This window comes from Carlito syrichta, unplaced genomic scaffold (assembly GCF_000164805.1).
Source record: "Carlito syrichta isolate Samal-C Ts95f unplaced genomic scaffold, Tarsius_syrichta-2.0.1 Scaffold315614, whole genome shotgun sequence".
NCBI classification, from domain to species: domain Eukaryota; kingdom Metazoa; phylum Chordata; class Mammalia; order Primates; family Tarsiidae; genus Carlito; species Carlito syrichta.
The window spans coordinates 143710-164289 of record NW_007259710.1 but is presented as its reverse complement, the minus strand read 5'-3'; the positions used below and the strand labels follow the sequence as shown (position 1 = coordinate 164289).

Below are 20580 nucleotides of genomic sequence, written 5' to 3'. Positions count from 1 at the left end.
GTCTTTGAATTGTAATGCTGGCTGCTCTCCACAGTGCAGCTGTATCTTTAGATGTCAAGCCGGGCTCGGTGGCTCAGCTTGTAATCCCGCGCCTTTGGGAGGCTGAGGTGAGTGGATTGCCTGAGCTCGTGGGTTCGAGACCCGCCTGGGCGGCGAGACCTCATCTCTACAATAGATCTAAAAATCAGCCAGGCGTGGTAGCACCTGCCAGTAATTCTGGCTACTTGGAAGGCTGAGGCGGAAGGATCACCGGAGCCCAGCAGATCGAAGCTGCAGTGGCCGGAAGCGGCCACTGCACTCCAGTCTGGGCAACAGAGTGAGACTCCAACTCAAAACAAGAAAAAAAGAAGTCAGCCGTAGCTGTTTGTAAGCCCTGATGACCGTTTATTCTCTTTCTTGTTTATCCAAGGTTACCTGACTGGTGTCTTTTTCTGGGGTGATCTTCTGACTGGACAAGAACTATGTCATGGATCAAGGAAGGAGAGCTGTCACTCTGGGAGCGGTTCTGTGCCAACATCATAAAGGTGAGCAGTGGCCCAGAGCACCAGTTGACCTTCTAGCCAGTTGGGTGATTTATATCAAAATGTAATATTAAAGTTGAGCAATTCAGCTGGGTGCAGTGGCTCATGCCTGTAATCACAGCACTTTGGGAGGAGGAGACGAGAGGATTACCTGAGCCCACAGGTTCGCGACTAGCCTGGGCAACATGGCAAGACCTTGTCTCTATAATAAATAAAAAGATTGCCAGGTGTGGTGGTGCGTGCCTGTAATTCCAGCTACTTGGAAGGCTGAAGCAAGGCTGGGAAGGCTGGGTGACAGAGACTCTGATTCAAAAATAAAAATAAATAAAGTTGAGCAATTCATGATGTTAACTAGAATTTAGCAGGACAACCAGAGTCTTAGAGTTGTAATGTAACTTCCAGGTTTGCATTTCTGGTAGATTATTGTCCTGACAGGGCCCAGGGCCTCCCAAAATCACTGGGTAGCATAGACTGTTATGTCTTCCTTATAGAGAACTGAGATTTATTTCCCTAGATCTTTGATCCATTGTTCCTAGTACTGTCCTCTGGATTTATATTGAATAATTAATTTTTAAATTGACAGTAGAGCTACAGTTAAGAGTTTGGTCTCTGGAAGCAGACAGTCATGAGTGAAAATCCCGTTCTCTCCTTTAATAGCCTTGTGACTTTAACAACTGTAGAATTGTTATGAGAATTAAATGAAACACACATATAAAGCGCTTAGCACAAAGTTTAGCAGTTTTTTTTTTTTTTTTTTTTTGAGTTGGAGTCTCACTCTGTTGCCCAGGCTGGAGTGCAGTGGCATGCTCATGGCCACTGCAGCCGCAACCTGCTGGGCTCAGGTGATCCTTCTGTGATCACTCGATGTCCTATGCCCCTCTTGCTTTCCCAAATTTTCTATCAGCTTTTTCTTTAGGAATCACAGCCATGTTATATGCTTTACCCAAGTCATGTTTGAGATTGGGGCCAGTCACCTTGGTTTTGTTTTTCAGCTACAGGCTGCCAAGCAGCAGATATTAGTGAACTTATGAGTCAGTAGCCTTACAGAAGCCCCCCACACACTTACACAAATGCCAAGTAATTTCAAGGAGGTTGGGAAATGGGAACTATCTCCTCTGGGAATCGCTGTAGTGATCTGTTAGGAAGAACAAGCTGCGTGACTTGACTGGAATTTCTTGGAATGGCTTTGTGGGAAAAACAAAAGTAGAAATTGTTGGCTAGGTGCTGGGGAAGCAGTCAATGAAGAGGCCCTCCAGGTGAGGGAGTTTTTGCTGTGATAGACAATCCAAAGCTGCTCTAAGCCTAATAAGTTCTGTTTGGCTAAAGAAAAAATGTCTTTTTTGTTTGCTTTGAAATGGCTCCTAACATTTAAATTTTTGTAAAAATCCTGATATTTGGTCTTCTTGTAAAATTAGATTATCCAAACAACACTGGGTCCCAATTCCTATATGTCCACAGTTGGCTAGATGTGGGGAGTGAGTGCTTTTTTTTATGTAGATGCTCTCTCCATTTGGCTATACCCATTAGTATTTTTCCTTTGCCTTCACGTTGGAGACTAATGAAACCGAGGTGGTAGTTAGGAGCATTTGGTTAAAAGATGGGCTCTGGAAACAGACATACCTCAATTTGAATCCCCACTTTTTCTCTTCTTAGCTGTGTAACTTGTGCGAGTCAGTTGACCTCTCTGATCCTGTTTTTTCATCTATAAAATAAAGATAATATTATTTACTTTTTAGGATCGTATAAGATGAAGTATAAGAAGCCTAGAGTATGGAGAGGTACAAAAAATGAATCCTCTTTTGCAACCCAGAACTCATTATTCAGTATGAGTTTTGATACATATAAGAAAGGAAAAAAAAAGAAGCCCAGTATAGTATTTGGCATGTAGTAAGTGCTCAATAAACATATAAATAAAAATGCTTAGTGCCCTTTTATTGAACTATATGTGTAAAATATTCAATTCCCTTCCTCAGGGATTTTAATCACATAGCTCAAACCTATCAGCTTAGGGTGTGGTATTCTCCTTTATCCCTGAAAAGTATGAGAGCTGGCCATCATTTGTCCTCTTCTTTCACAGGCAGGTCCAATGCCCAAACACATTGCATTCATTATGGATGGAAACCGTCGCTATGCCAAGAAGTGCCAGGTGGAACGGCAGGAGGGCCATTCAAAGGGCTTCAACAAGCTGGCTGAGGTGGGTGTGACTGGCAGAGTCCAAAGTGAACAATCTATAGAGAAGTGGATTATAGCTAGAAAATCAGGTCCTGAGTTTGCTATGGTTTGAGAGTGTCCATTATAGATGTTTCTGTTTTCTTGCTTGCTAGCTAGCTATAGGTTTCATATTGACATTAACAAAAAAAGTAAATGAATTGTCACAAAATATTAGAAATAAGAATAAAATTGCCTCCTTCTACCACCTTAAAATAAATTGACAGTTTATATTATTCTATGCCTCATTAAGTCCTTATAGTATATCCTATACAACTTTTTTTTTTTTGAGTTGGAGTCACTCTGTCGCCCAGGCTGGAGTGCAGTGGCACGCTCATAGCCACCCCAGTGTCGACCTGCTGGGCTCAGGTGATCCTTCCGTCTCAGCCTTCCAATTACCTGGAACTACAGGCGTGTGCTACCACACCCAACTAATTTTTTTTTTTCTTTGAGTTGGAGTTTCACTCTGTTGCTCAGACTAGAGTGCAGTGGCATACTCCTGGCCACCACAGCCTTGACTTGCCAGGCTCTGGTGATCCTTCCACCTTAGCCTTCCAAGTAACCGGAACTACAGGCACACACTACCACGCCTGGCTAATTTTTGACTTATTGTAGAGATGAGGTCTTGCTAAGCTGCCTGGGTGGGTCTTGAACCCGCAGGCTCAGACAATCCACTCACCTTGGCCTCCCAAAGTGCTGGGATTACAGACTGAGCCACTGAGCCTGGCCTAATTTTTGATATATTGTAGAGACAAGGTCTCACCACGTTGCCCAGACTGGTCTCGAACCCCCGGGCTCAGGCAATCCTCTCGCCTTGGCCCCCTAAAGTACTGGGATTACAGGCTCGAGCCACTACGTCTGGCCGATGCAATTTCAAACTGTTGGACAGGCCAGGAAATATGGTCTGCAGCTTATAGGTCCCAGGGTCCTGGCACAAGAACACAAATAGTGCTCATTTTTGACTTGAGTGAGTAGCAGTGGGGTTTTCACCAGTATCCTGTAGAAGTCATTAAACTTGTTGACCCAAGCTCTTTTTTTTTTTTTTTTTTGTGAGTTGAAGTCTCACTCCGTCTCCCAGACTGGAGTGCAGTGGCATGCTCCTGGCCACTGCAGCCTCGACCTGCTGGGCTCCAGCGATCCTTCCGCCTCAGCCTTCCAAGTAGCTGGAACTATAGGCGTGCACCACCATGCCCGGCTAAATTTTGTGTGTGTGTGTGTGTGAGTTGAAGTCTCACTCCGTCTCCCAGACCGGAGTGCAGTGGCATGCTCCCAGCCACTGCAGCCTCGACCTGCTGGGCTCCAGCGATCCTTCCACCTCAGCCTTCCAAGTAGCTGGAACTATAGGCAAGAGCTACCACGCCTGGCTAATTTTTTGATTTATTGTAGAGATGAGGTCTCGCCAAGTTGCCTAGGTGGGTCTCGAACCCGCGGGCTCAGGCAATTCACTCACCTTGGCCTCCCAAAGCGCAGGATTACAGGCTGAGCCACCGAGCCCGGCCAAACTCTCTTTTGTAACTGTGAGGCAGTTTTGCCTTTGGCCTAGTGTTTAGAAGGTTAAGCTCTGGAGTCACTCAGAACTCCTTCAGCAAGTTATGTAACCCCCCTTTTGCCTCATTTTCTTCATCTGTAAAATGGAGTTACTGATAGATAATCTCTATCTCAGGAGACTATTTGACAATTAAGAAAGATGGCACAGGCCAGGCTCAGTGGCTCAGCCTGTAATCCCAGCACTTTGGGAGACCGAGGCGAGTGGATTGCCTGAGCTCATAAGTTTGACACCAGCCCGGGCAATTTGGCCAGACCTCACTCTACAATAAATCAAAAATTAGCCAGATGCGGTAATTCCAGCTACTTGGAAGGCTGAAGCGGAAAGATCACCTGAGCCCAGGTGGAGGCTGCAGTGGCCATGAGTATGCCACTGCACTCCAGGCATGGGCCACCTGGCCTTGTGTTTCAGTTAAGGGGTTTAGAGATGTAGGTCTTCATCTTTGTTTTCAGTTATTTGTCTTCTATCCTCTACCTTTAACCCATCTCAACATTGTTATTTTCAGCTGTAGCTTATTCTCCACCTTTTCTGGTACAGGGTTAGAGCGATCCCAAAGGACCAAATTTAAGTGAGTTTTACTTTTCCTTTTTTTTTCCCTTGAGTCAGGGTCTCACTGTGTCACCCAGGCTGAGTGCAGTGGCATGATCAAAGCTCACTGCAGCCTCGACCTCTTGGACTCAGAGCAACCCTTCTGCCTTAGCTCCTGAGTAGCTGGGACTACAGGTATGCGCCATTATGCCCAGCTAAATTTTTGATTTTTTGGTAGAGATGAGGTCTCGCTATGTTGCCTATGCTGGTCTCAAATTCCTGCACTAAAGCAATCCTCCTGCCTTGGCCTCCCAAAGTACTAGGATTACAGGCATGAGCCACCTGAGTGAGCCTGGCCAAGTTTTACTTCTTTTTAAATTAAGGTATTTTTTCTTTTGGAGCTTTTCAGAAGTTATAATTTCATACAATGAAATGCACAGATTTGGGGCTTTGACAATTGCATTCATTTTTATAACCCATACCCCTGTCAAAATAAAGGACATTTCCATCTCTCCAAAAAGTTCCCTGGTTCCACTTCCCAGTCAAACCCTGTCCCACTTCCTCTTTAGACAACCACTGTTCTGATTTTTGTAACTGTAGATTCATTTTTTTCTGTTCTAGAACTGTATAAAATGGAATGAAACAGTCAAGTTGTAGACTTTTGACAAGTTTCTTCAACTCCTTGAATATGTTTTATCATTTATAAAGTAGGCATGAAAACAATAGTGCCATTTTTAAGTGGTTGAAGAATCAAATGAAATAATGTATGTGAAAACCCTTTGCAGGTTATTAAATACTACACAGCTGTCCAATTATTGCTTTTATTCTTTTAATTCATCAGCCTCTCAGTCTACCAGAATAATGAAATTATGCTATAAGTAATAATACCTTGTGTTTTTATATTGTTTGTTTAGCTACCATGGTGGGGATGGATTGTGATCCTGTTTTACAGATAAGAAGACTTAGGCCCAGAGAGGTTAAAGGATTTATCTGTGGCCACATAACAAGTGCATGATGGAATCAAGGATTAGAATTTGGGTCTTTAAGCTCTCAGTGAAGAGGGTCTTTCCAGTAAACCACATGGCATTAGCATTAACTAAGATCGCATTTTTTAGTTTCTTAATTGGTGGTTTTCTGCTTGTTTGTCTCATTATTCTGACAGAAGCACTGATATTATCCTAGCTTTACCTAGGTTTGGGGAGGAGAAAAGTATGAATCTCATCTCCAAATCTGAGTCAGGGCCAAAGCATCTCTTATTTCCCTTCCCACTCTTCCTTGTATCCTAGCTCCTTGCCTTCTCCCCCTCAGACTCTGCGCTGGTGTTTGAACCTGGGCATCCTAGAGGTGACGGTCTATGCATTCAGCATTGAGAACTTCAAGCGCTCCAAGAGTGAAGTAGATGGGTTAATGGATCTGGCCCGCCAGAAGTTCAGCCGCTTGATGGAAGAAAAGTAAGATGCTTATCAGGAGAGAGTATGCTCTTCCACCACTTTCAGCCTTAGCATTACCCTCGCTATTCTGTTATCTGAGGCTTAACTAAGGGACACCAACTCCTTTTAATGTTAGTTATGGGCTGGGTGTGGTGGCTCGGCCTGTAATCCCAGCACTTTGGAAGACTGAGGAGAGAGGATTGTCTGAGCTCAGGTTTCAAGACCAGCCTGGGTAACTTGATGAGACCTCGTCTCTACAAAATCAGACTAGCCAGGTGTGGTGGCGTGCATCTGTAGTTCCAGCTACTTACTTGGAAAGCTAAGGCAGAAGGGTTGCCTAAGCCTAGCAGGTTGAGGCTGTGGTGGCCGTGAGCATGCCACTGCACTACAGCCTGGGAAATAGAGTGAGACTCCAACTCAAAAAAACAAATCTATTAGGTAGAACCTCTTCATACATTTACTTCCTCCTCTTTCTGCAGACCAGCTTTCTCTGCTAAAAAAAAAAAAAAGCAGCCTAAATTAATTGGCCTGCCTTCTATCAAATTTCTATACCAGAACCAATAAACTGTGGCTAAGGGAGTGGGGTGAATGAAACATTGAAGAAGTCGTTTTCTGCCCCATAGTAATCCCTAAAAAGTTACTGTCTCCTCCTGCATAGTCTCTTGGGAGGAATGGGATAATGCATAAGAGACCTTTATGAGGAAGTGTCAGTACTATCCTTAGCTATAGCTTCAGTACCATTCTTAGCTGTCCCTAAGTTTTGGCTTGAGTTAGGGAGTAAAGCCAGAAAGGGGAAAAGAGGAAGCTCAGTGGAGATTGTTTGCTTCAAAGTGTGATGCCAGCCAGGCCCAGTGACTCACGCCTATAATCCCAGCACTTTGAGAGGCAGAGGTGAGAGGATTGCCTGAGCCCAGCAACTCAAGGCCAGCCTGGCAGAACCACATCTCTACAATAAATAAAAAAATTTACTGGGCATGGTGGCATGTACCTGCAGTTCCAGCTACTTGAAAGGCTGAGGTGGAAGCCTCGCCTGAGCCCAGCAGGTCGAGGCTGCGGTGGTCATGATTGTGCCACTGCACTCCAGCCTGGGCGAGAGAATGACTCCAACTCAAAAAAACCAAACAAACAAAAACAAAGTGGGATGCCCTTACCAGCCACTATTGCCCCAAAATCTTCATCACAACTGTTATGTGCCAAGCTCCTACCTACACCAGGACTACAGCTCCAATGAAGATGGGTCTAGAACAGTGGGTGATAGGAGGGCGGGCAGGTTTTTTGGTCCATAGTAGGATGGTGAGATTCTGGGCCACAGATATTGCTTCCTGATTCCCTGCAGAACTTCTGAGGCTCAGAGTTTATACCAAAGGGCCTAGCAATGGAGGTAAGGAGCACATCCCATGTATTCAAATTCTTGTACTGCACATGAATCTTACCTTTTTTTTTTTTGAGTTGGAGTCTCACCTTTTTAAAGTGCTTACTATGTGCCAGGCTCTGAGCTTAAAATGTATTCTTTTTTTTTTTGAAGTAGGAATCTCACTTTGTCACCTAGGCTGGAGTGCAGTGGCACACTCATGGTCACTGCAGCCTTGACCTGCTGGGCTCAGGTTATTCTTCCAACTCAGCCTTACAAATAGCTGGAACCACAGGTGTGTGCCACCACACAGGTCTTCCTTCCAACTCAGCCTTACAAGTAGCTGGAACTGTAAGTGTATGCCACCACACTCAGCTAATTTTTTTATTTATTGTAGAGATGAGGTCTCACCAAGTTGCCCAGGCTGGTCTTGAAACCCTGGGCTCAGGCAGTCCTCTCGCCTCTACCTCCTAAATTGCTGGGATTACAGGCATGAGCCACTACACCTAGTTAAAATGTATTCTTATTTAATAGTCACATTATCCCTGAGAAAGATTTTATTAGCCCAGTTTTAGAGAGGAAGAAAGTAAAAATCAGAGAAGTTAAGGCATATATCCTAGGATACACAGCTATCAAACAGTCAGAGCCAAGGTGCACGCCTGCGTCTTTCTGACTTCAGAGCTGAGCTGTTGTCTACTACACTGTGCCCCAAGAGACAAGAGACAGTCTTACAATTCCTGCAAGATCAAAATGGGATGGCATAGGGATGCTAATGAGATTATTCTAATCAGTCAGTAGTAGAGAAAAATGGTCCTAGCTTATCACGAAGTCTTGGCAAGAGCAAGAAGAATCCTCAGAGGTGCTTTTCCAGTAACATGCCCTCTCCCTTACCTCAGGGTTCTGAAGAGTGGGTGTGAAAAGGATCTAGTGGGTGTGGGTATAGGGTGCTGATTTGCATTTCCCTATTTTATATATTGGGCTTCTGTATAGAATTTGATTTGAAGAAAGCATTCTCTGGCCAAAAGAAATTTGGACAACTATTGACCTAGGTCAGTTTCATCTGTTGAAAAACTAACCCTAGTAAAGATAAGAGAAGGGCCGGCTCGGTGGCTTAGCTTGTAATACCGCGCCTTTGGGAGGCTGAGGTGAGTGGATTGCCTGAGCCCCATGGGTTCGAGACTCGCCTAGGCAGCGAGACTTCATCTCTACAATAAATCAAAAAATCAGCTGGACGTGGTAGTGCATGCCTGTAATTCCGGCTACTCGGAAGGCTGAGGCGGAAAGATTGCCAGAGCCCAGCAGGCGAGGCTGCGGTGGCCGGGAGCGGCCACTGCACTCCAGTCTGGGCGACAGAGTGAGACTCCAACTCAAAAAAAAAAAAAAAAAAAAAAAAAGAGAAGGGTTTATGCATGGTCACATAGCAAACTCTTTGCAAAGCCAGGTTGGGAACTCACATCTCTTGACTCCTTGACAGGAATTTTGCAGTGGTAAGTAAAATAATAAACAGTTCACGAGTGGATTAAAATAAGTATTGAATTCTGACTTAAAGCCTGCCACCAAGATGCAGCTGTAGAATTGAAGTATATCAACTCCCTTGCCACTTACTGATAGAGTTTTGATATGAGTCTGCAAGTAATTGATTTATTATGGTCTCCATGCAGTCAAACCTCACTGCTAATGTTACTCTGTATTTACACTCCCCAACACTAGCATCACCACCTTGGCTCCACCTCAAATCATCAGACATTAGATTCTCATAAGGAGTGCGCAACCTAGATCCCTTGCATGTGCAGTTCATAATAGAGTTTGCGCTCCTTTGAGAATCTAATGCTGCTGCTAATCTGACAGGAGGCAGAGCTATCATTATCATATTATCATCATATTTCTGGGATTATAGTAGAGATGAAGTCTTACTATGTTGTCCACTCTGGTCTTGAACTTCTGGGCTCAAGCAGTCCTCCCGCCTTGGCCTTCCAAAGTGCTGGGATTGGGATTATAGGTATGAACCACCACACCTGGCTTTTTTTTTTTTTTTAAGTCAGGATCTCACTCTGTTGCCCAAGCTGGAGTACAGTGGCATATATTTCACTATTATCATCATATTTCACCAGAACATAACAAAAATAAACAATAATACATCTCATACCCTAGGAGTTTACTCAGTTGTCACAATGGGACAAACATACACAGAATATATAAAATACAACTTGCTGGCCAGGCACAGTGGCTCACGCCTATAGTCTCAGTACATTGGGATGCCAAGGCAGGAGGATTGTTTGAACCCAGGAGTTCAACACCAACTTAGGCAACATAGCAAGACCTTGTCTCTACAAAAAATAAAAAAATTAGATGGGCGTGGTGGCACGTGCCTATAGTCCCAGCTACTTAGGAAGCTGAGGTGGAAGGATCGCCTTATCCTGGGAGTTGGAGGCTGCAGTGAGCTATGATCGTGCCACTGCACTCCAGCCTGGGTGACAGAATGAGACTCTGACTCAAAAAAAAAAAGAGCTAGGTGCAGTGGCTCATACCTGTAATCCCAGCACTTTGTGAGGCCAAGGCAGGAAGATTTCTTGAGCCGAGGAATTAGAGACCATCGTGGGCAGCATAGGGATACCTTGGATGTACAAAAAATTGGCTGGGCATAGTGGCACATGCACGTAGTCCCAGCTACTCAGGAGGTTGAGCTGGAAAGATCTGAGCTCAGGAGGTCAAGGCTGCAGTGAGCCCTGATCATGCCTTTGCACTCCAGCCTAGGGAACAGAGTGAGACTCTGACTAAAAAACAAACAAAAAAAAACTTACCAAAAAGGACATATGGGGCAATATAATGCATGGTTAAGAGTTCAGGTTCTTTAATCAGCCAGACTTGGGTTTTAATCCTAACACAACACTTGATGACTCTATGACCCTGGGCATTCCCTTTCTGACTATCCTTGCTAAGCCTCAACACTGTACTCTATCCCTGTCTGACTCTACCTGAGCCTCAGTGCTGCAGTAAACTCCTTCCAGAGTTGTTGAGGAGATACAGTAAAATAATACCTGCAGAGCAGTGCTTGACCCACAGGAAAGCACTCAAAAACTGGTAGTTTGTTATTATCTAAGCACCTTGCTCTCCCCAGCTCAGCAAGTGCTCCATCCCAACCTTGCCTCCTTTTCCCCAATCAGGGAGAAACTGCAGAGGCATGGCGTATGCATCCGGGTTCTGGGCGATCTGCATTTACTGCCCTTGGATCTCCAGGAGCTGATTGCACAAGCTGTACAGGCCACTAAGAACTACAACAGGTAAGTTCATGCATTTCCACTTAGGCACCTGTTTCAATCTTTGACTACTTGCTGGCTTTAGGGAGACATTCTAGACCCTCTTTGGTCAGTATTTCACTCAAGGGGCAATGAGGAGAATACTTTGAGATGCTAAGAGACTTTCCACCTTCATCTGCAGAGCATATCAGAGATGATTCTGTAAGACCACGTAATATGTGTGTATACTGACACATACAATTTCTCATCCTCTTTCTCCTTCATGTGCTTCTCCCCCACTAAAAGCATGAGCCACTGCAAAATATATATAAGTATATGTATTTTTTTGGCCAGTTGTGGTGGCTCACGTCCTTAATCCTAGCACTTTGGGAGGCCAAGGTGGACAGACTGCTTCAGCCCGGGAGTTTGAGACCAGCCTAGGCAATGCAGTGAAACCTCATCTCTACAAAAATTTTTATTTATTTATTTTATTTTTTGAGTTGAAGTCTCACTCTGTCGCCCAGGCTGGAGTACAGTGGCATGCTCACGGTCACTGCAGCCTTGACCTGGGTTCAGGTGATCTTTTTGTCTCAGCCTTCCAAGTAGCTGGAACTATAGGCATGCACCACCACACCCAGCTAATTTTTTGATTTATTGTAGAGACGTGGTCTCGTCATGTTGCTCAGATTGGTCTCGAACCCCTGGGCTGAGGCAGTCCTCTCGCCTCGGCCTCTCAGAGTGCTAGGATTACAGAGGTTTCTGAGCCAACACACCCGGCTCAGAAACCTCCTTTCCATTCTCCTTCGTTTATGCCAATATTTGTTTATGCTAATATAATAGTAGATTCACATCCTTTAAAAGCTGGTTGGCAAAAGGGGAAAGAGAGTTAGGAGGGCAATAGGAACCATTTAGTATTTGTCTTATTATAAAATTAATAACTCCTGCCTGGGCAATGAGTGAGACTCCAACTCCAAAGAAAAAACTAATAACAGACCAGGCACTGTGCCTCCTGCCTGTAGTAATCCCAGCACTTTGGGAGGCTGAGGTGAGAGGATTGCCTTGAGCCCAGGGGTTTAAGACCAGTCTGGACACTTTAGCGAGACCTTGTCTCTACAATAAATCAAAAAAATTAGCTAGGCCTGATGGTGCATGCCTGTGGTTTCAGCTACTTGGAAGGCTGAGACAGAAGGATTGCCCAAGCCCAACAGGTCAAGACTGAGGTGACTGTGAGCGTGCCACTGCACTACAGCCTGGGCAACAGAGACTCCAACTCAAAGGAAAACAAAAATAAAATTAAATTAAATTAATAACATGTTTATTACAAGAAAACTTGGAAACCACAAAAAACCTCATTTCAGTGGTTAACATTTGGTGTGTATTTGTTCTTCCATGTAAAGGTTGCTCTATAATCAGTGACTCCAGTCATCAGTCCCTGTCCCCCTTTGGTAAATTACTCTGTTCTTCCCTCTTCAGGTGTTTCTTGAATGTCTGCTTTGCATATACATCCCGCCATGAGATCAGTAATGCAGTGAGAGAGATGGCCTGGGGAGTGGAGCAAGGCCTGCTGGATCCCAGGTATCCTGAGTTTCATGTGGTAACTGATAAGGTGAACAGAAGTGTACCATACCATAAAACCCTATGCCATGTACTTGGCCAGAGGCCAAAATCAGGGGAGCATGTGGAAAGATATAGGGGGAAATCTCCCAAATTTAGAGTTTAGAATCAGTTTATTCTAGCCCACTTCAGAATTAGAGTTCACCACACACCAAGAAACCCCAGAGAAACAGCAAAGCAGGTAGCAAGGCCATGTCATTCAATAAAAAATTACACCCACCTGGCCCTTTGGCAGCATTTTTCCAAAAATGACTTATCGGGAATGCAGTTTGTTGGGGGTCTACTCTTTGAGGCCTCTCATGTTGTAGTTTCATACAAGATTTGGGTTTTTTTAAAAAAGAAAATTGTTAATCACTGGCAACATAGTGGAATCCTAATTATTAGAACTATGAGGAACTTTAAAAGCCATCTATCTGTTTGGTCTCTCTTATGTTATTACTGTAACTTTTTTTTTTTTTTTAGTTGGAGTCTCTCTCTGTCACTCAGGCTGGAGTGCAGTGGCATGCTCATGGCCACTGCAGCCTCAACCTGCTGGGCTCAGGCAATCCTTCTGACTCAGTCATCCAAGTAGCTGGAGCTATAGGCGCATGCTACCATGCCTGGCTTATTTTTTTATTTGTTGTAGAGATGTGTTCTCACCAAGTTGTCCAGGCTGGTCTCAAATCCCTGGGCTCAGGGAATTCCCTCACCTCAGCCTCCCAAAGCGCTGGGATTATAGGTGTGAACCACTGTGCCCAGAGTCTTCTTGATTTTTAATCTAGTTTCCCAGGTCAACTGAATTACATGCAAGAAGGGAATCAGAAAAATTTCTGGGTCCCAAGATCCCATATAGTAGAAACAAAGGATAAGAACTCTAGAATCAGTCACCTTTAGATATGAAGCCAACTCTGGCACTTACTAGTAGAGTGACCTTAGGTAATACTTACCTCAGTTTTCTCATCTATAATATGGACAACAGACTTGAATCTCTCACATATAAGATTAGTGACTTAATACAGAATATATCACCTGGATTACTTTTCGCTATTATTATTTTACTATCACTATTATAAGTTTACTAATATTATTAAAAGTCACATTGGCTGGGTGAGCATGCCATTGCACTCGCGCATGGGTGACAGAGTGAGACTCTGACTCAAAAAATAAATAAATAAAATAAAGATAAAAGGAAGTAGGTAAAATCAATAGGGCTTACTAGGTGCAGGGACTCATGCCTATAATCCCAGCACTTTGGGAGGCTTGAGCCCAGGAGTTCAAGACCAGTCTAGGCAACATAGTGAGACCTCACCTCTACAAAAAATCACCTGGGCATGATGGTATGCACCTATTGACCTATTGTTCCGCTACTCAGGAGACTGAGGCAGGAGGATCGCTTAATCCCTGAAGTTGGAGGCTACAGTGAGCCATGATTGTGCCACTGCACTCTAGCCTGGGCAACAGAGTGAGACCTTGACTAGGAAAAAAAATCAATAGGGCTCAATGGACTGACTCTGGGGAAAGAATGTGTTAAAGGTAACCCTGAAGTTTTTGATTTATATAACAGTGAATAGTGATACCCTTCACTGTACTAGGAAGCCCTGAGAGAAGATCCAGTTTTTATTTTATTTAATTTATTTTTATTTATTTTATTTATTTTATTTTTTGAGGGGGTGTCTCACTTTGTCACCCAGGCTGGAGTGCAGTGGCACACTGCTCACAGCCACTGCTGCCTCGACCTGCTGGGCTCAGGTAATCCTTCCAACTCAGCTTTCCAAGTAGCTAGAACTACAGGCATGCACCATCACACCTGGCTAATTTTTTTGATTTATTGTAGAGACAAGGTTGTCCAGGCTGGTCTCAAATCCATGGACTCAGGCAGTCCTCTCGCCTCAGACTCCCAAAGTGCTGGGATTACAGGTGTGAGCCACTGTGCTCAGCAGAGAAGATCCAGTTTAAAGAAAAAGGACCAGGAATTTAGTTTCAGATATCCTGTAGATGTTGAACAGAGATGTCAGCTTGACAGTTGAGAGAGGGGTCAGTACAATACAGGAGATACTAGTGTGGAGATCATCTGTGTGTCATGTAACTGAACAAAGAAGGTATGAGGAAGCTAAGGGGAGTTTAGATTGAGAAGAAGAGAGGGCCTAGAATGGTGTTTTTGAGAAACTCTTTTACTGGCTGGGTAGAGGAGAATGAGCCTCAAGGGCAAAAAGAATGAGCAAGCAAAAGTCAGAAAGGAAGCCACAGCATCTGCTGTTACAGAAGGCAAGAAAAGAGAGAATTTGTTGGGGCACGCTGGGGAGGGGCATGGGCATGGGGCATTGACAGTAATGGTGTGAAATGCTGTAGAGAAGTCACTCAAGATAGAGACTGAAAATTAGCTGTTGGGAATAAAAATTGTCTGATTAAGTTGTCAGGGGGTAGAGGACAGGCAGAAGGATAAGACAGGAGAAGGATATATAAATAGATGCACACTTTTGGTAATTTTTAAATTCTTGGGAGTGACTTTATATTTGTTCATTATATTATTGTACTTTATAATTAATGTTTACGATACTCTTGTATCTATGAAATAATATATTAAAAATAATAGAGATCAAGTGTTAATGATAGAAAGCTATTTGGCAAGCAGATTTTTGGTTTTTTTGGTTTTTTTTTAGTTGGAGTCTCACTCTGTTGCTCAGACCGGAGTGCAGTGGCACGCTCCTGGCCACCACAACCTCGACCTGTTGGGCTCCGGCAATCCTTCCGCCTCAGCCTTCCAAGTAGCTGGAATTACAGGCGCGAGCTACCACGCCCGTTTAATTTTTTGATTTATTGTAGAGATGAGGTCTCACCAAGTTGCCCAGGCAGGTCTCGAACCTGCGGACTCAGACAATCTACTCACCTCAGCCTCCCAAGATGCGGGATTACAGGCTGAGCCACCTAGCCCGGCTAGATTTTTTTTTTGAGTCTAAGTCTTACTCTGTCGCCCAGGCTGGAGTGCAGTGGCACACTCACGGCCACTGCAGCCTTGAATTGCTGGGCTTACATGATCTTCTGTCTCAGCCTTCCAAGCAGCTAGAACTACAGGCATGCACTACCATGCCTGGCTTATTTTTTGATTTATTGTAAAGACGAGGTCTCACCAAGTTTCCCAGGCTGGTCTCAAACCCCTGAGCTCAGGCAATCCTCTAGCCTCGCCTCCCAGAGTGCTGGGATTATAGGCATGAGTCACCGCACCCGGCCCAGCAAGCAGATTTAATATGCATTTATGCCTAGGACTAGAACTCTTATTTTTTTTAATGTAATTATTTAATAACACAGAAAATAACATATCTGAACATGCATACAAAAAACTGGAAGGTTATATACCAAAATATCATTAGTATTTACTTCTGTTCAGTAATTAAATATTCTTCCCTTTGTTTTTGTGTAGTATAAAAAAGATTATTTATAAACAGAAAAGTAAACAAGATCCTGTACAAAGTTATTAAGCAATTATTAAATGCCAAGAGTTAGGAATCTTAAGAAGTCAAACCAGGAGCCCAGAAGTCAAGGTCAAGTCCATGCCAGGGTGGGGTTGACTATTGGGTCAAACCCAGAAATGGAACAGTCTAGCATGTTCTACCCTCATATCACATTGCAATAACCACTGACCTTATCTCCTGTTTCTTGTCCAGCAAGTTTTCCCATATCTATCCTCTCTGTCCTGCATAGTTTAGTAACTTTCCTCTGTGGGGTTAGTCATGCAGACAGGGTGTAGGCTGGGCAGAATCACTGGGGTCAGGAGGCTGATGTCTCAACCCACCAGCTCCTGAAGCTTGGTGTTCAGCTCAACCTGGGTTAATCAGGGCCTGAGGCAGTGCACTTTACATTATTCAAATTTAGACAAACCCACATTTATAACAAAGCAATGAATTGATTACAATTAGGTTCAATGCTTCTAATAGCTGGAACCTTCCTGATCTCTTACCACCACCATCCAACTCCTTATTTTTCTTTCTTCCAGCATATATTATTTCTTAGCAATTAAATTAAAATATTGTCTGGTGAATCTGGAATTATGGAAGAAGGAATGAGGTTGAGGCTGCAGGATAATTAATAAACTCTATTCTAGTGAGTTACCTTGATCAGGTCACTTGACTCCCTGTAAACCTGTGCCTTCCTTATAAAGTAATAGTATTAATAATAATTGCTAATGTGTACTGAGCACTTACTTTATGCCAGATATTTATTTTATTTTGCATCAGGGACTCACTGTTGTCCAGGCTGGAGTGCAGGGGCACAATCATGGCTCACTGCAGCCTCAAACTCCTGAGCTCAAGCAATCTCTCCACCTCAGGCTCCCAAGGAGTTAAAACTACAGCACATATCACATACCTGGTTAATTTTTTTGTAGTGATGACATCTAGCTATGTTGTCTAGGCTGGTCTCGAACTCCTGGGCTCAAGCTCTTGCCTTGGCCTCCCAAAGTGCTGGAATTATTGGTATCAGCTACCCCACCCAGCCATGCACCAGGAATTTACTAAGTATTCCATGTATATTTAATTATTTCTTCTTTTTTTTTTTTTTGAGTTGGAGTCTAACTCTGTCACCCAGACTGGAATGCAGTGGCACATTCAACAGCCACTGCAGCCTTGACCTGCTGGGCTCAAGCATCCTTCCACTTCAGCCTTCCACGTAGCTGGAACTATAGGCATGCACCACCACACCCAGTTCATTTTTTAATTTTATTTTCTTGTAGAGATGAGGTATTGCCATGCTGCCCAGGCTGGTCTCAAATCCATGGGCTCAGGCAATTCTCTTGCCTCCGCCTCCCAAAGTGCTGGGATTACAGTCATGAGCCACCTTGCCCAGCCAATATATTTAATTCTTAGACCCTGTAAAGTAGATATTGTTTCTATGTCTCCCCCTCCCTTTTTTTTTTTTTTTTTTTTTTTGAGACAGAGTTTTACTCTCTTGCCCAGTATGGAATGCAGTGGCACTATCACAACTCACTGTAGGCTTGAACTCCTGGGCTCAAATGACCCTTCTGCCCCAGCCTCCCAAGTAGCTAGGACTACAGTACGCACTACTATGCCCACCTAATTTTTCTATTTTTTATAGATGAGGTCTTACCATGCTGCCCAGGCTTGTCTCAAACTCCTGGGCCCAAGCAATCTCTCCACCTTAGCCTCCCAAAGTGCTGGAATTATTGGTGCAAGCCAACATGCCTACTTTTATGCCTATTTTTTACAATGAGAAACGTGTTCAAGTTTATGTAGCTGGCAAACCTTGGGCCAGGATTTTAACCTGACTTCAGAGCCTGTGCTTTCATTCACAATGGCATACTGACTGTTTTAAAATGAGCAATAAAGCAGTATAAAAATAAAAATAAAGGGCTGGGTGCAGTGGCACATGCCTACAATCTCAGTACTTTGGGAGGTCGAGGTGAGAGGATTGCCTGAGTCCATGGGTTCGAGACAAGCCTGGGAAGCTTGGTGAGACCTCATCTCTACAATTAAAAAAAAATGGACTAGCACAGTGGCTTATGCCTATAATCCCAGCACTTTGGGAGGCCAAGGTGAGAGGATTGCCTGAGCTCACAAGTTTGAGACCAGCCTGGGCAACGTGGCGAGACTTTATCTCTACAATAAATCAAGAAAAATTAGCCAACCATGGTGGCACACACCTGTAATTCTAGCTACTTGGGAGGCTGAGGTGGGAGGATCGTTTTAGCCCAGCAGGTTGAGCATGTGGTGACTGTGAGAGTGCCACTGTACTTCAGCATGGGCGACAGAGTGAGACTCCAACTCAAAAATAAATAAAAATAGATAAATAAATATAAATAAGAGTTACTGGATCTTAATATGAGGTGGGTATTATGCTAAGAATTTATTATGCATATTCTCATGTAAGGTAATGGCTGTTATTTGCCCTATTTTGTAAGACAACTTAACTAGGGTGTTTTTTTTGAGTTGGAGTCTCACTCTGTCACCCAGGCTCGAGTACAGTGGCATGCTCACGGCCACCACAGCCTCAACCTGCTAGGCTCAGGCGATCCTTCTACCTTAGCCTTCCAAGTAGCTGGGACTACAGGCGCACACCACTACGCTCGGCAAATTTTTTGATTTATTGTAGAGATGAGGTCTCACCAAGTTGCCTAAGCTGGTTTCAAACTCAGGCAATCCTCTAACCTTGGTCTTCCAAAGTGTTGGGATTATAGGCATGAGCCACCGTATCTGGTCTAACTAAGTTTTTAAAGATGTGTTGACTCCTGTCTACTTCAAGAGCCTATGTTCTTGTTCAGAAAATTTCCCCATCTTTTTTATACATTTTTTTCTCCCTGAATTGAAGTCTCACTCTGTCACCCAGGCTGGAGTGCAGTGGCATGCTCACGGCCACCATAGTGTCAACCCACTGGGTTCAGGCGATCCTTCCACGTTAGCCTTACAAATAGCTGGAACTATAGATATGCGCCACCACTCCCGGCTAATTTTTCAATTTATTGTAGAGATGAGATCTCGCCATGTTGCCCAGGCTGGTCTCGAACCCATGGGCTCAGACAATCTCTTTACCTCGGCCTCTCAAATTACTGAGATTACAGACTTGAGCCACCATGCGTGGCCTGTAGATTAAATGTTACAGAAATGTACCATATTGTTCTTACCATAGGGCACATTTTTGCATTTTTGTACCTTCTAGAAAGTTGCTTTTATTTTTTTAAAAATTTTTTTATTTTTTTGAGTTGGAGTCTCACTCTGTCGCCCAGACTGGAGTGCAGTGGCCGCTCCCGGCCACCGCAGCCTCGACCTGCTGGGCTCCGGCGATCCTTCCGCCTCAGCCTTCCGAGTAGCCGGAATTACAGGCACGCGCTACCACGCGCGGCTGATTTTTTGATTTATTGTAGAGATGAGGTCTCGCTGTCCAGGCGGGTCTCGAACCCATGGGCTCAGGCAATCCACTCACCTCAGCCTCCCAAAGGTGCAAGATTACAGGCTGAGCCACCGAGCCCGGCTAGAAAGTTTCTTTTAAATGGTAGTGGGGACACACTGACGTATTATTCCTCCTTTTTTCCTGATGCCATGCTATTCACTATCTTATAGATACTTATTGTTGCCAGGTCTCTTTTCCAGAGGTGGTTGCCTTAAAATACCTAATCAGACTGATTCTTAGATACCTAGCATTAATTTTATTTCTATTTATTTAATTTTATTTTGGGGGGGTTGGGGCTTCATTCTGTCACCCAGGCTGGAGAGGAGTAGCATGATCATGGCTCAAAACAGACTCAACCTTCCACTTCACCCTCCCAAAGTGCTAGTATGATAGGCATGAGCCACTGTGCTTGGCCCCAAGTCATCTTTTAAAAACACAAGTCCAGGCCAAACGCTGTCGCTCAAGCCTGTAATTCCAGCACTTTGGGAGGCAGAGATGAAAGGATTACATGATCTCAGGGGTTTAAGACCAGCCTGAGCAACATGGTGAGACTTCGTCTCTACAATAAATAAAAAAATTAGCTGGGCATAGTGGCACATGCCTGTGGTTCCAGCAACTTGGAAGGCTGAGGAGGAAGGATCACCTGAGCCCAGCAGGTTGAGGCTGCAGTGGCTGTGCCTGGGCTATACAGTGAGACTCTGACTCAAAAACAAATAAATAAATACATAAGTTCATAGAAGCCCAAATCTCACTGTCACACAATATATCCTTGTAACAAAATAACACATGTACCTCTTGAATCTAAAGTTAAAAGTAAAAATAAAATCATAAATCCTAAAGCCAAGAGCTGTGGTGTGTACCTGTTCTAATCCCAGCTACTTCGGGATTATCTTTATTTTTTAAAAAGCAGTTGCATCTGTTTCATTAATTGCTGAGTCTTAGGATATATGCGTTTTAAAAAACAAGGTGTTGACTGAACTCGGTGGCTCAACCTGTAATCCCAGTACTTTGGGAAGCTGAGGTGAGTAGATTACCTGAGCCCACGGGTTTGAGACCAGCCCGGGCAATTTATCTCTACAATAAATAAAATATTAGCCAATAGTGGTAGTGTGTGCCTGTAGTTCCAGCTACTTGGAAGGCTGAGGTGAAAGGATTGACAGAGCCCAGCGGGTCGATGCTGGGGTGGCCGTGAGTGTGCCTACTGTGCCACTGAACTCCAGCCTGGATGACAGAGTGAGACTCCAACTAAAAAAAAAAAAACCAGCCAGGC

General features: G+C 44.1%; 1 protein-coding gene across 7 annotated transcripts in view; it reads left to right on the top strand.

The window, feature by feature from the left end:
- The window catches only part of DHDDS (dehydrodolichyl diphosphate synthase subunit), a 36659-nt gene that overhangs the window by 701 nt on the left and 15378 nt on the right, over positions 1–20580 (top strand). For 4 of the 7 annotated variants that reach the window (XM_008073043.2, XM_021706467.1, XM_021706468.1 and 1 more), the window contains exons 2-6: positions 410–524; positions 2599–2715; positions 6112–6254; positions 10749–10865; positions 12294–12395. In XM_008073043.2, coding sequence (XP_008071234.1) covers positions 462–524; positions 2599–2715; positions 6112–6254; positions 10749–10865; positions 12294–12395 — 542 coding nt within the window. In that variant the 5' untranslated portion in view covers positions 410–461. The remainder of the gene's footprint in view (positions 1–409; positions 525–2598; positions 2716–6111; positions 6255–10748; positions 10866–12293; positions 12396–20580) is intronic. The other 3 variants (XM_021706471.1, XM_021706470.1, XM_021706472.1) reach the window with 2 other exon arrangements.